We start from the raw sequence: 12,506 nt of genomic DNA on the forward strand, positions 1-12,506 counted from the left end.
TACAACAGAGGTCTAAAAACTGGTCAGCAAGGTTAGCGATGATGAACCAACACCATGCTGCATCAAAATAGGTGGTGCCACAATTTATTGTAACAGTCCCTCTCCACATACAGAACAGCAATGTTTTTAAAGGCAATGCATTTTCCTATATAATGACAGTAAACCTAACAGAAGGGAGAGAAAAGCTCAGTACGAACTTGGTTCCTAATAATTTTCAATTAAATAATTAAAAAATGAAGTAGGTCATCCCTGACACTATTATGCCTTGTAAAGATACTGACTGCACATACTGTACCTGATTCCAACAGGGCACCGGTATACAATACTCTTTGTTCTGTTCCTGGGAAGACTCTCTACAGGATGCTTATTGTGGCTCTGGATAGGTTCAAGGCAATGGTGTTGTTAGTGCTTCCTAGCCTAAGCGTTATTTATTCCCTTACACTTAAAAAAGGGCTCGAGTGGTATATGATGTACTGTAGAGCTCATGTGGTCCCCTGTAGCCATATTGTTATCCAACCAATGATTTGTAGGGTAAGGTATGCATACTTTGCTGTGGATGAAATTTGTTTTAGAAACACACATCTGAAGGTATACATGTATATTTGTGTACCATTTCTTGCTGTTTGTGTAGTCTACTAAAGGCGACAAAAAGCTTTTTTACAGGGTGTTTAAAACAACACCCTGCCCATTTAATGAGTGTGTTGAATGGGTTTGTATAAAACAGAAGCGGTCATGCCCATTGTATAAGTGTGTTAGAGGGTGGTAGTTGTGTAAGACAGGAGCCAATAGTCAGAAAGAAAGAGAAATGTAATTGAGAGTAGGAATAATTATGACTTATTTAAAACACATTACATCAACTTAACCTTGGATCTCCTGGCACTTCATCTGAAAAAAATGAAACTCTTCAACTAACACACAAAGAAATAAATAAAATGGTATTTTGGACCTTTATTAATAGTTTTCAAAAAGCATGTTTCATTACATATTCTTTTTATAAAGATGCATGGATTTAAAAAAAAAAAAGAAAAACCACCATAATTCCATTTACATCAAAATAACAATTCCTCAGTTATAAGCATACATATAAGAACATTAGGGTTGATACGTTCAATCTATACCCCTCCTGGATAAAATCACTGCTGGATTTAGTAGAGCATTTCACAGTACCAGGGTAACCATGTAGAGGTGCAAGATGCAACCCCGGGATAGTCCCCAGTGTTGTAAAATGATCGAAATAAATCAGCTGCGGTTTATCCCAAATCGACCCTTAAAAAACGATTTGATCCACATTTCTGTGGCTCTTTCAGAAACAATTCATATACTCTACCTAAAGGCTTTATTGTCAGAGTTACATTTAGTTTAGACTTTATTACATTTATAGGCAATGGCTCTTTTCAATAAATGCTAGTAAACCACCATTGGTAAAACAGCAAAAGTTGCAAAAAAAATACTGGGTCAGCAATAGGATTTAAAAAAAAAAAAAAATCATATTTGAAAACTTTCAACAATTGAAACATTCAGTGGCCTGGCAGCCATATTGGGCATTGCAATTGAAAGGCCCCCAGATCAGGCAAACACGAAAAGTATACAATAGGACAGGTAAGCATTTGAATCTGTGTTCAGTATAGGCAATACATTCAACACTTCATTTTTAACTATGCAGATATATTTTGTGTTATACTGTATATGCTGGGCTTCAATTGTCCTAAAGTGTTTTGCTATTGGAGAAAAATCACTGGCAGGAAGGAATGCTAGAAATGATAGAATACAGTGCAACCTCTCATATATGTTAAAAACAATCATGTTTGAACTTAAAAGCATCAGAAATTAATTGGAAGTGTCTCTGGGTGGTGCTTTGAGTATAACATTCAATGTAAAGAGGTAGTACAATGGAAATATGTAGTGGTTTCTTACATTGAATGATTTTTTATTTATTTTTATTTTTTTTGAATACCACAAGCTGTGTGAATCTTTTAAACTTTTAGAAAATACATTGAATCCGTCTTAGCACTGATTATGCCAGTAGAGGTTGTGCTGATACACAGTAGTTCATGTAGAAAATGTAATTGCTTTTCATTATAACACACAGCAGGTTGATATATTGGGGAAGGTTCTGCTATAAAATGCAGTGCAGTCAAAGATTTAAATGTGAAAGCAAATAAAAAAGATGAGATATGCAGTCATTGCTCTGGGGGCATCAATTATTTATATGACTGGTTACACAGGCTCCGATAGCACTAATCCTGGACTACCTAATTTTATGGTAATGTAGCACCAAATGGGATCTGTGAAACCACGTTAGTGTTTTTTTACATTAAAGTCACTTGTTTAAGATTACACTAAACATTTGGTCCTCGGGCATCTCTACAGGTGTTTTTCTGCCACCGTTTTCCGCTCTTATTTTACACAGTGCCAATACAGAAATTGTTAGAAATTAACGGACTACGCAAAGCACCAAATATACAGTTAAATGTTGCAGAAATTGTGTGGTTGGTCACAAGAATGAAAAGCTAAAATTAGAGCTAGCTATATATATATATATTTTTTTAAAACTCTCCTCGCCACATGCAGTGTAACATATTTGATTTAGGGGTCATGACATTGCTCCTTCCAATTGCCCTGTTAAGAATAAAAAGCCTAGACAATAATATGTATGTATTCAATTCAATGTACAAACCCATTTACCATAAGAACAGAAGTAAATATAGCTAAATTTATTGTCTCTTACTCCCAATTTAGTTCTGTCTCTAAACTCAACGTTTTGCAAACTAAAATAAGAGTTTTGATTGCTTTAGTATTGCCTGAAGAAAAAACAACCAACCAAAAAAAAAAAATATTCTCCATGGAGGTTCAGGGCTTCAGGCTTAGGAAAGCAGCAAGTGTCATTCATTCTGTCTTGAAGGCATTCGGCTTTTCCTTTTCTTAGGATTTACTGAAAGGGTTTCACAATTTTCATTGAGATGTAGTTCTTAAAAAGAGAACAAAAAGGGAGATTAGATATAAACACGTATTAAATATAAAAAAAGTAATGATGTGTTTGTATTGTTAAATAACAAAAGAAAGAAAACACTGACAAAATTAAATGTTGAACTAACCAAAAGAATACAAACTTAGTACTGTCAATTTAAATAACATTTTCATTGTGTTCAGTTTTACATGCAAGTAAAAAAAAACAAAAAACAACCACCACAAACGAACCCCTACCGGTAATGAATAGAAGAGTATTCCTAGGAAAAGCAGCACGAGTATTAGAATGATGATGCCAATGAACACCCATTTAAATCTGCGCCACACAATGAACTTCATCGTCTTGCATGGATTAGTGAACCAGAAAAAGGAGGTTTCTGGTCGGCTAGATTGAAGAAAAAAAATAAACATTAAAAATAACTTTTAAAAGACATGTATTCTCTATAAAGATGAACTCCTTTACAAATTATATATACAAAAAAATCATATTCTTATTAAAATTATATATATATATATATATATATATATATATATATATATATATATATATATATATATATATATATATATATATATATATATATATAGTCCAATTAATAATAAACATTTAGAGTAACACAAATAACTCCTGCTTAGATTAGTAATTTGGAGATATGTTACACACTAACTATACAAAAGTTGATTTTATTTCCTTGTATTCTGTTAAGACATGACAGCTGCCCAAGCTCTTTGAAATGGTATAAAACTTACTTTGGAGGATCCAGCTTTGGATTCATGTTGGGTTCATCTCTCCCCTTCCCAGCAGGCCTTTCCTCAGCCTCTTTCTCAGTGACAATCTCCAGTGTCATTTCAACTTTACCCTGGGAATGACAGCAAATCATATTGAGAGTTCAGCAAAAGTATAAAATTACAATAAAACAGAAATGCTGGAAACAAATAAAAAAAAAAAAAAAAATGAAAAACGCACAACAAAATGACTATTTTATCACCCAACAAACCAAAAAGTAGTAATAATAATAATAATAATAATAATAATAATAATAATAATAAATAAATAAATAAATAAATAAATAAATAATCCACATTTTAGTACCACCTAAAAATAAAAATACATGTAATTTCTTTTAAATCAAAAGTGAAATATTTGGATTTTCCCCAACTACACATTTAATTTCACTATCCCACCTCTAACACTGGGTCCCATCAAATTGAATTTCAAACATCTCAATGCCACAAGCTTATGTATGATTAAGTTACCCTCATACCATGTTGCTATTTTCCAGACCACATCGGCAAACATAAGTACTGTACGTCATGCCTTTGAGTGCAGTGCACAGAATGGGACCACGAGGCAGTGAATTGAGAGTGGCTGCAGGTTGAGACAACAGAATCTGGACAACCAGGTTCCCTATTTCTGTCATTCGTTGCTGAATGGTGATGTAACAGGGTTGCAAGCCAGAAAACACCACCAACAACTTCAAACATAAAAGGTACACAAAAACTTGAACCGGGCATAGCTATGTTGCATTGTGGTTTGCAAGGCTTGGTCAATTGTATGTCAATTGGCTGATTTGTATGTGAACAACAATAACAAAGCAAATCAAAAGATGTAACCCTTGCACTTACAGTTAGGGTACGTTTTCCATCCACCTCTGACATACACGGCCACCAGCCTCTCACTGATTTTTGTGTGAAGAGAGAGGTATCCTGGGAAGATTTGTGTGAGGCAGGCCCCTTGATGTCAGTGATCCTTTCCAATAGGCACTTTTGTGGGGTTTTGGCAGGAGGCGTTAGTTTGTTCAAATCCAGTTCAAGTGTACCTATTGGTATGAGAGTGAAACCCAATTCATTTATAGCTTGTAAAATGACAAACCTTAATGACAAATTGAAACTCATGCCAAATGTAAAATGATTAACCCTTAGCGGTCCATTTATTCAGCGCGCGTCAGGCACGTCAGGTACAATTTATTTTCACACGTGCAGTTTATTTTAGACGCGCTGTTTAAAAAGTAGTTTTTTCACAGTAAAACAGGTTTAAAATGCACTGCATATCAACAGGACACTCAGTTCTGCATCTCCAGCCCCACCCCACCCCTTGTTCGCTGTATTTTTCACATACCTCTTCATTAGTGCATACTGATAAATCTCCTGATCACTCGTTTTATCACCAAACTCCTCAATAATGCGATCCAAGTCATTATTTTATTACTATAACATCTAAAAAAAGCTCTGCAAATGGCTGTGATATTCTTTGAGCGCTGGATGTAGAAGCAGCTATCTTGTTTGTTTATGTCCGTGTTATCTATATGGTGCCGGGGCTATCTGTATTCATGAGATACGCCCCCTTTTTTCTCGGCTTCTCTTGGTTCCTATCAGTCTCACTCGGCCACTGAATGGTTTTCTCTGCTTTTTTCGGAGAAAAAACAACTAGAGACCTGTTTCTAACGTCTTTTTGAGATCTGTAGTATTTTGTATTTAATTATATCCTGATGTAACTATCACTGACACTCTTATCTGCTCCGTTATTGAATCGGATTTTGTCAAATACTTGTACTTGCTGGAACCGAAGTGATTGTATTTTATCTTGCTCTTAATTGTATTAATACTTGTACTGTGATTCTTGAAATGTATTTTTGTTTACAACTGTAAGTCGCCCTGGATAAGGGCGTCTGCTAAGAAATAAATAATAATAATAATAATAATAATAATAATAATAATAATAATAATAATAATAATAATAGTCCGACATTGGACCGGAAAGGGAAAATTGCAATGTCAGACCAGGTCCGACATAGGACCGCAAAGGATTAATGCAGTATTACATACCTAAGTAATCATCCAAAGAGAATTTATCATTGTCCCAAATTTGAATAATCAGCTTTGCAGGTGTCCGGAATTCACTTTTGTCAAGGCTCCAGAAATGTTCCTGTAAAAAAAAAAATAAACCTCCCTTAACATTTTCAAATTAGGCATGTTGCTTCTCATTGTTTTGTTTTAACTAGTGTATAATGTGTTACAATTGAGTGCAGCTGTAAACTGGTGCTTCTGAATCTTACAGAACAATGACTCCAGCATTTTACAAAAGGTGTAATGTTCTAGTACCATGCAGCAACGCTCAAGAATCAAAGCTAAGTAAGTTACAGTATGCGCACATTTCAGAATGTGAAGAGCAATCATTCAATTAAGCTAAAGCAAACAGGTTTTCAGATACTTTACTGCAGACTGTAAATCATATTGAAAAGAACAGACAGTTAAAAGTTTTAGAAAACCCATCCCTGCACTAACTCACCTTTCTGGAAACCAGGCACAGTTGTTCAGCTGGCAGGTATTCGAATGGGTACACAAACCTCCAGTTAAAATTGCCATCCCCATCAAGTGACCTGAAGTGGACATCTGTCTTCTGCTTGTTTTCTTCCATGCCTGGCATCCATCTGAGGGTAAAACAAATAAGGGTTTAAGTCACTGACAGGGTACAACATTGAGGACACTGAATAATAACATGCCACAGGTGATGGGTTCACACTCATACCATCAACTCCTCCTGTTCTAAATGGGCACTTTTTGGGTTTCTTAAGAACATGTTACTTGTAAAATGGTTGTGGTCGAGAGATTCCACTACCCAGTCAGCGATCTGTAATACATTGATCTGTACATATGCATACCATCTTTTATTCTGACACAGTAATGACAAACAAGCATTCATATATTTGATTATTATATAGTGCAGGTGGTCAGACTGAGTTGAATTAGAGACCATCCTTTTCAAGCCATCTCGTGTCTTCCTTTACCCTTTAACATAGATGTCACTCATGTCTTCTCCTGTGATGCTGGTTTCATCCAGAATGACCTCTGTTGTGTTCCAAATAATAACGCGCAGAAAAAACCTGTTTGTGGGGGGGAGATAATAATATGATCACAGAAACAGATAGATACTTTTAACATTGTAGATGATGGTTTAGTATTGCTTATTAAAAATACACCACTTGGGCAACATGGTTGTAATCCTGTCATATATGCCAATAATATTTTTGCTGCATGAGAATACAGCTGTGTACCAAATTCATGCAGTGTTTATATAGCCCTGCAAATATGAAGTCAGTACCTAAAATGGTCTCTGATATACAGTAGCAGCATTTGGCAGTGATAATACCATAAAATAGAAATACTGCCATAAAATGGGTTACTTCATGTAGCATTGTTCTCTAGGTGAAAAAGTGACCCTTTATACTCCTGTAATATTATTATTATTATTAATAATAATATTAATAATATAGGGCTGCAGTGTGGAGTAGTGGTTAGGGCTCTGGACTCTTGACCGGAAGGTCGTGGGTTCAATCCCCGGTGGGGACACTGCTGCTGTACCCTTGAGCAAGGTACTTTACCTAGATTGCTCCAGTAAAAACCCAACTGTACAAATGGGTAATTGTATGTAAATAATGTGATATCTTGTAACAATTGTAAGTCGCCCTGGATAAGGGCGTCAGCTAAGAAATAAATAAAAATAATAATAATAATAATAATAATAATAATAATAATAATGCTTACTTTTTAGGTTTGCGAGGTGTGATGTCTAATGGAGGTCCAGGGAGACCAAGGCTCTTTGGGAAGATGTCAACCCACATTTGAAGAATTCCCTAGTACAAAAAATAAATAAATAAATTGGTTTCAACCAGAGGCTGGCAAATGATATTATACTGCTTATGTGGCTACATTTCCACAAGATATTTGTCATGTCATGAAACAATAGTGAATTTACATTTTCTTCCCCATTCTGACATACTTCACCACAAATACATTGTGTTGCTAAGAATACTGTGAATAATTTAAAACAAAACACTGGTTACAAACACTGCTATTTCAGAAAATACAAAATATTTTAAGATGGAAGTGAACTTTGAAAAAAATGATTACTTAGATGAGGATATTTTAATAGAGGAATAAAAAAAAGCACACACACTGGGTATGAAGAATGCTCTTCTCTACACTAAGCTCACCTGACAGAAGGAATGCTCTCTGTACTTCCTACTCTGTATTGCCTGTATTAAAAAGTAACACATTACCGTACAGTACCTTCAAATTACTGACAGTACTCTTATGGATATATGATTTATAGAAAATGTTAACATTCGTGGCATAAACGAGATGCGTCATGAAAAACCATGCAATTTGTCATTGCTGGTGTGAGGCAGAAGGATAAACTCGCACAAGGGCTCGGTTGTTATCACCATGCCCCGTCCATGACATAAATAGCAAGTCATGGTTTTTTCAGGATATATCCTCTATGCCATTGTGCCACTACGTGGGTTCATTCCCAGCACGAATCACCTTACCTGAGAGAGTGTGGGCTGAAAAGAGCTGTACAGTGTCCTGGACTCCACATGCTCAGGAACCAGCCCCTGTGTTCTCAAGACATGCAGAGCCAGGCGCTCATTTGGTGGGCCCAGGTGTTGGTGGATTTCTTTGTTTGCCTCTGTGTATAGAACAAAACATATTTTATGGATGGAGTGATGAAAGGTATAATCTATTTTATATACTGTATATATTTTAATTAGACCACAGGGATGCAATTACAGCATTTAAATTTGCCGTTTAGTAAAGAGTGATATCAGCTCCTGATCAGTTGAGAGAAGAGGGTAGTAATTTGGTTGGACTACAAGAAACCAAGTTGAGTAAACAAACTTTTCAGCTGGTGCTTTTATTAGTTTAATGATGAAAAAAGGCACCATGAGTATCAATGGAAAGGCATATTGTAATTATGAAGCACTTCATGAACTTTTAGACATAACACCTCAATATACAGGGGCTCTTAATTACACTAGACAAAAAGCTACACACCAAATTCATCCAGTGTATATTCACGCCCTGCATGGGACAGCGTTTTGCCATTCTCTGCAGGAACTGGTGGAGGGATGCCTCTCAGTCTGGAGAGATTTTGCAGTATTTGAGATGGTTTCATTTGATCACGCCACTGATTGATTCCTGAGCTGTTAAGAGGAAATAGCAATAGGTTAGTCTCTGAGCTCACACACACTTATACATTAACTTTTTGAATGGCATTAGGTCTTTTAAATATGCATCTATTCTGTACCTAAACTATGACAAAAAATTGATTGACATTATCAGTACTGTTTCTTTTCCAACTAACCACTACCAGGAAAGTGCCCCAGCAAAAGTGGCGAAAGTACTTACGTGCAGTAGGTCTGCGGTATTCCGCAATATGAACCAAAGCGAGAAAGTAAACGATTTTCCAGATCAATAACCGTCTCCCCTACTTTCTCATCACGGCTCATCAGGTCATAGTCATAAACCGAAATCTTCAGGTCTTTCTCTTGAGGGATGAAGCAGGTAAGTTCAAACATTCTACAAAGAAAAGCAAAATCATACTTGTTTGTTATTCATTTTCATAGACAGGAAGAGTTGTTAGGATAAAACAAACTACACCACTCTGGGTCTGACATTTAGATATCAATTGGTTTTGAAGAAGTTAGGCCTTACTACAGCATGTAATTACACACCACCATTATGTTGGGGCATGCACAACATGTAAGCTATATTAAAAAAAATAAATTAAAAAATTAAATTAAATCTGTATTACCTGCCAAACACTGGGTTCACTGTATTAGGGATATAGTGATCTCTGTCTTCCACAACTTTCTTACCCAAAGCAATTTTAATATACGGATCACACTGTAAAGGCAGAACACAACAGATTATGCAGAAAATGAGTGTGTGTACAAAACAAAATGAAACTTTTTACATTCACGGAGACAGGGCAGGACCATTCCAACTGAATCTCTCAGTCATTAAAACACTGTACTCTACAAACAGAAATACAGCTACTCTGGAAATATTTATGTTGCTTACTGTAAAACTGCCTAAAGATTACCCGCATAGTGCCAAATGCAGAATTAAAATTAAAACCAGAATTACCTATTAATCATGCCAGTAAAAATACAAAATGACTGGACCCGCTCACCAAGCCATTGTTATCTTTGGGCTGCAGGTCTATGGCTCTGATGATGTAAATTCTGACGATGCACTCTTGGGGTCCGCTGTCAGGCAACTCCCTGAACTGACGAGGGGGCGCAGGGACACCAGGGTCATCGGACAAGGGATAGATCTTGAACAAACCCTGAACAGCAAGAAAGCAATTCATTTCAGCTCCTTTTGGTTTTCCTCAAACAAGGAACAATGAGTTGTTCAATTACCCATAGCCACCACACAGCCTGTGCAAATGCTGCAAACAATACAGACTGACACGTTCTTCCATGCAGTGGTGGAGGAAGAGAAAGATGGGCCCCGGTGAAGGACCTTATTGTGGGCCCTGACCTTTATGTAATATGTTTATAAATATAAAACAACATGCCAAGTCAAGTGTTCAATATTTAACAATACTGTAATTCTCAGAATGTTAGCATGTATGAAACAATAGACTACTACATGTAATAAGAAGCTTTTCTACTCCCATACTTGAAGTGTGGAGTAGTGGTTAGGGCTCTGGACTCTTAACCAGAAGGTCGTGGGTTCAATTCCAGGTGGGGACACTGCTGCTGTACCCTTGAGCAAGGTACTTTACCTAGATTGCTCCAGTAAAAACCCAACTGTATAAATGGGTAATTGTATGTAAAAAAATAATGCGATATCTTGTAACAATTGTAAGTCGCCCTGGATAAGGGCGTCTGCTAAGAAATAAATAATAATAATAATAATAATAATAATAATAATAATAATGGCAAAGAGAAACAAGTTGAGTGTCAGATGAGGGTTAAAAATAGATGGTTTGCCTCCCAGTGGCTGGCAACAAAATAAATTGCAGACATGTTATCTGAATTGTGCCCACACGACATAATATATTTATTTTGATCATAATTTAGTAAGTGATTGCGCTACTTAAAAACTGACCTTAAACTCTCCCACTACTGAAGGGTCTTCATCATCTTCCCCTGATTTTCCCCTGTACAGCTTGAAGGTGTCGCAGAAGTCTGTTAACCCCTTATATTCCGGAACATTCTCTAACTCGGTACGAAAGATCTAGAAAAGGAATGTTTGTTTAATTCTGGTTAGTAAAGAAGTAGTATTAGCATACTGCTCCATGGTCAACTAAATAAAAAAAGTCAAATGAAGTTTCCTTTTCTTTTCATTTCGTTTTTAATTGTTTTGATAAGTCTGTGTTAAGGCCAACATGTTACGTCTACAAAGACACTTATTTTATGGCAATGCATACGTTCTGTACTGAATGGCAGCACAAGCACAGCTACAATTGTATACGGGTATCACAGTATCAACATATTTTGACATGCAATGGTATCACACTAGTATAAACCAATATATCAGTGCCTGTGTGCCAACGTATCTAGACATTGTACAGTATGTATTCTGTATTCATTGTGCTGTCATTGCTAGTAATGCTGTGATGTGCTTATTGCTGCAGGTACATTTTTTCCCCCCAGGGTAATGATACCAATTCATCATCATTTCAGATCATGGTAATACATAAAGTTAATCCAAAATCCTTACTTTCAAAGTGTCATAGCCTTTCTGGAGGTACGGCCCACATTTCTCATGTTCCCCAAGAGAGGAGTAAAACTTACTCCACCAATCAACTGTTTCCTTTTCCTGAAAAAAGATCACAACAGCTTTTTAAAACAAGCATTTTTTTTTTGTTGTACTTATTAGAATGTTGTCAAGTATGTAAAACGCAAAAAAACAAAAAAAGGTTTCGTTTAACATTAGATTGGGAGTAGGCAAGCTCAGTCTTGCAGACCTGTGGCATTACTGTGCTCAATAGTTCAATAATATATTAGTATTGCGATTAATAAGTGAACTTGGCAAACCCCTTAGCAGGTGCTACAATTATGCAATATTCTTATTCTATATTATATAACAAGGAAAGCTTACCCTTTCTGCTTGCTGATGACAAAGAAGCATTCATCGATTCCAAATAGAAAGAAATAAAAACACACAATTATACCATAAAAAATAAAAATAAAAAATAAATCTCTGCACTGCAGTTTAGCAGAACTCCAATGAGGAATTATAATCCATGCAAAAGATGGTTATTGATTATTTCTCAGGTTTCTAACTGCATAAAATATAAGTGCCAGCAATAAAGATGCTTGTTATGGACAGATACAACTGGGGGCCAATTGGTGGTAACAGTAATATACTCAAGTGAGAAAAGTTTAAGTGCAAAACTCTAAGTTGTGGCTTTAGTACTTATTTAATGCACTTGTATTTTCCATGTATTACATACTTTCTAAATTGAATGCAGCTGAGACCGTAGAACTGGGTGCCATTTGATTTGGGGGTTTTACAGATCAGTTGTATTTTCATGAATTGCTTTACAATGTGCAGTATATAGTTTTAAATACAAAAATCTTACAAATGGTAAATTGTTCTAGTACAACCAGCAGACACAGAACATATTGATGCCGTATCTTACTACATACATGGCATCCATGTTATGTACATTTTGCAATATATACTGTAACATAACCGGTTTAATAAATCAAATTATGTTTTATTTCTGAAAAAAACAA

At 35.9% G+C, this 12,506-nt stretch overlaps 1 protein-coding gene across 7 annotated transcripts in view; it reads right to left on the reverse strand.

Annotated features, from left to right (window-relative positions):
* Nucleotides 1-933: 933 nt before the first annotated feature.
* LOC117415472 (myoferlin) overlaps nucleotides 934-12,506 on the reverse strand; it is a 59,635-nt gene continuing 48,062 nt past the window's right edge. For 6 of the 7 annotated variants that reach the window (XM_034025901.3, XM_034025903.3, XM_034025898.3 and 3 more), the window contains 16 exons: nucleotides 11,866-11,877; nucleotides 11,485-11,583; nucleotides 10,870-10,998; nucleotides 9,944-10,099; nucleotides 9,563-9,654; nucleotides 9,157-9,327; nucleotides 8,803-8,951; nucleotides 8,298-8,437; nucleotides 7,513-7,601; nucleotides 6,756-6,851; nucleotides 6,257-6,398; nucleotides 5,794-5,893; nucleotides 4,594-4,787; nucleotides 3,718-3,827; nucleotides 3,205-3,352; nucleotides 934-2,968 (listed from right to left, as the gene is read on the reverse strand). In XM_034025901.3, coding sequence (XP_033881792.3) covers nucleotides 2,930-2,968; nucleotides 3,205-3,352; nucleotides 3,718-3,827; nucleotides 4,594-4,787; nucleotides 5,794-5,893; nucleotides 6,257-6,398; nucleotides 6,756-6,851; nucleotides 7,513-7,601; nucleotides 8,298-8,437; nucleotides 8,803-8,951; nucleotides 9,157-9,327; nucleotides 9,563-9,654; nucleotides 9,944-10,099; nucleotides 10,870-10,998; nucleotides 11,485-11,583; nucleotides 11,866-11,877 — 1,866 coding nt within the window. In that variant the 3' untranslated portion in view covers nucleotides 934-2,929. The remainder of the gene's footprint in view (nucleotides 2,969-3,204; nucleotides 3,353-3,717; nucleotides 3,828-4,593; nucleotides 4,788-5,793; nucleotides 5,894-6,256; nucleotides 6,399-6,755; nucleotides 6,852-7,512; nucleotides 7,602-8,297; nucleotides 8,438-8,802; nucleotides 8,952-9,156; nucleotides 9,328-9,562; nucleotides 9,655-9,943; nucleotides 10,100-10,869; nucleotides 10,999-11,484; nucleotides 11,584-11,865; nucleotides 11,878-12,506) is intronic. The other variant, XM_059026417.1, reaches the window with a different exon arrangement.

The sequence above is a fragment of the Acipenser ruthenus genome, chromosome 7 (assembly GCF_902713425.1).
Source record: "Acipenser ruthenus chromosome 7, fAciRut3.2 maternal haplotype, whole genome shotgun sequence".
Taxonomy (NCBI): Eukaryota; Metazoa; Chordata; class Actinopteri; order Acipenseriformes; family Acipenseridae; genus Acipenser; species Acipenser ruthenus.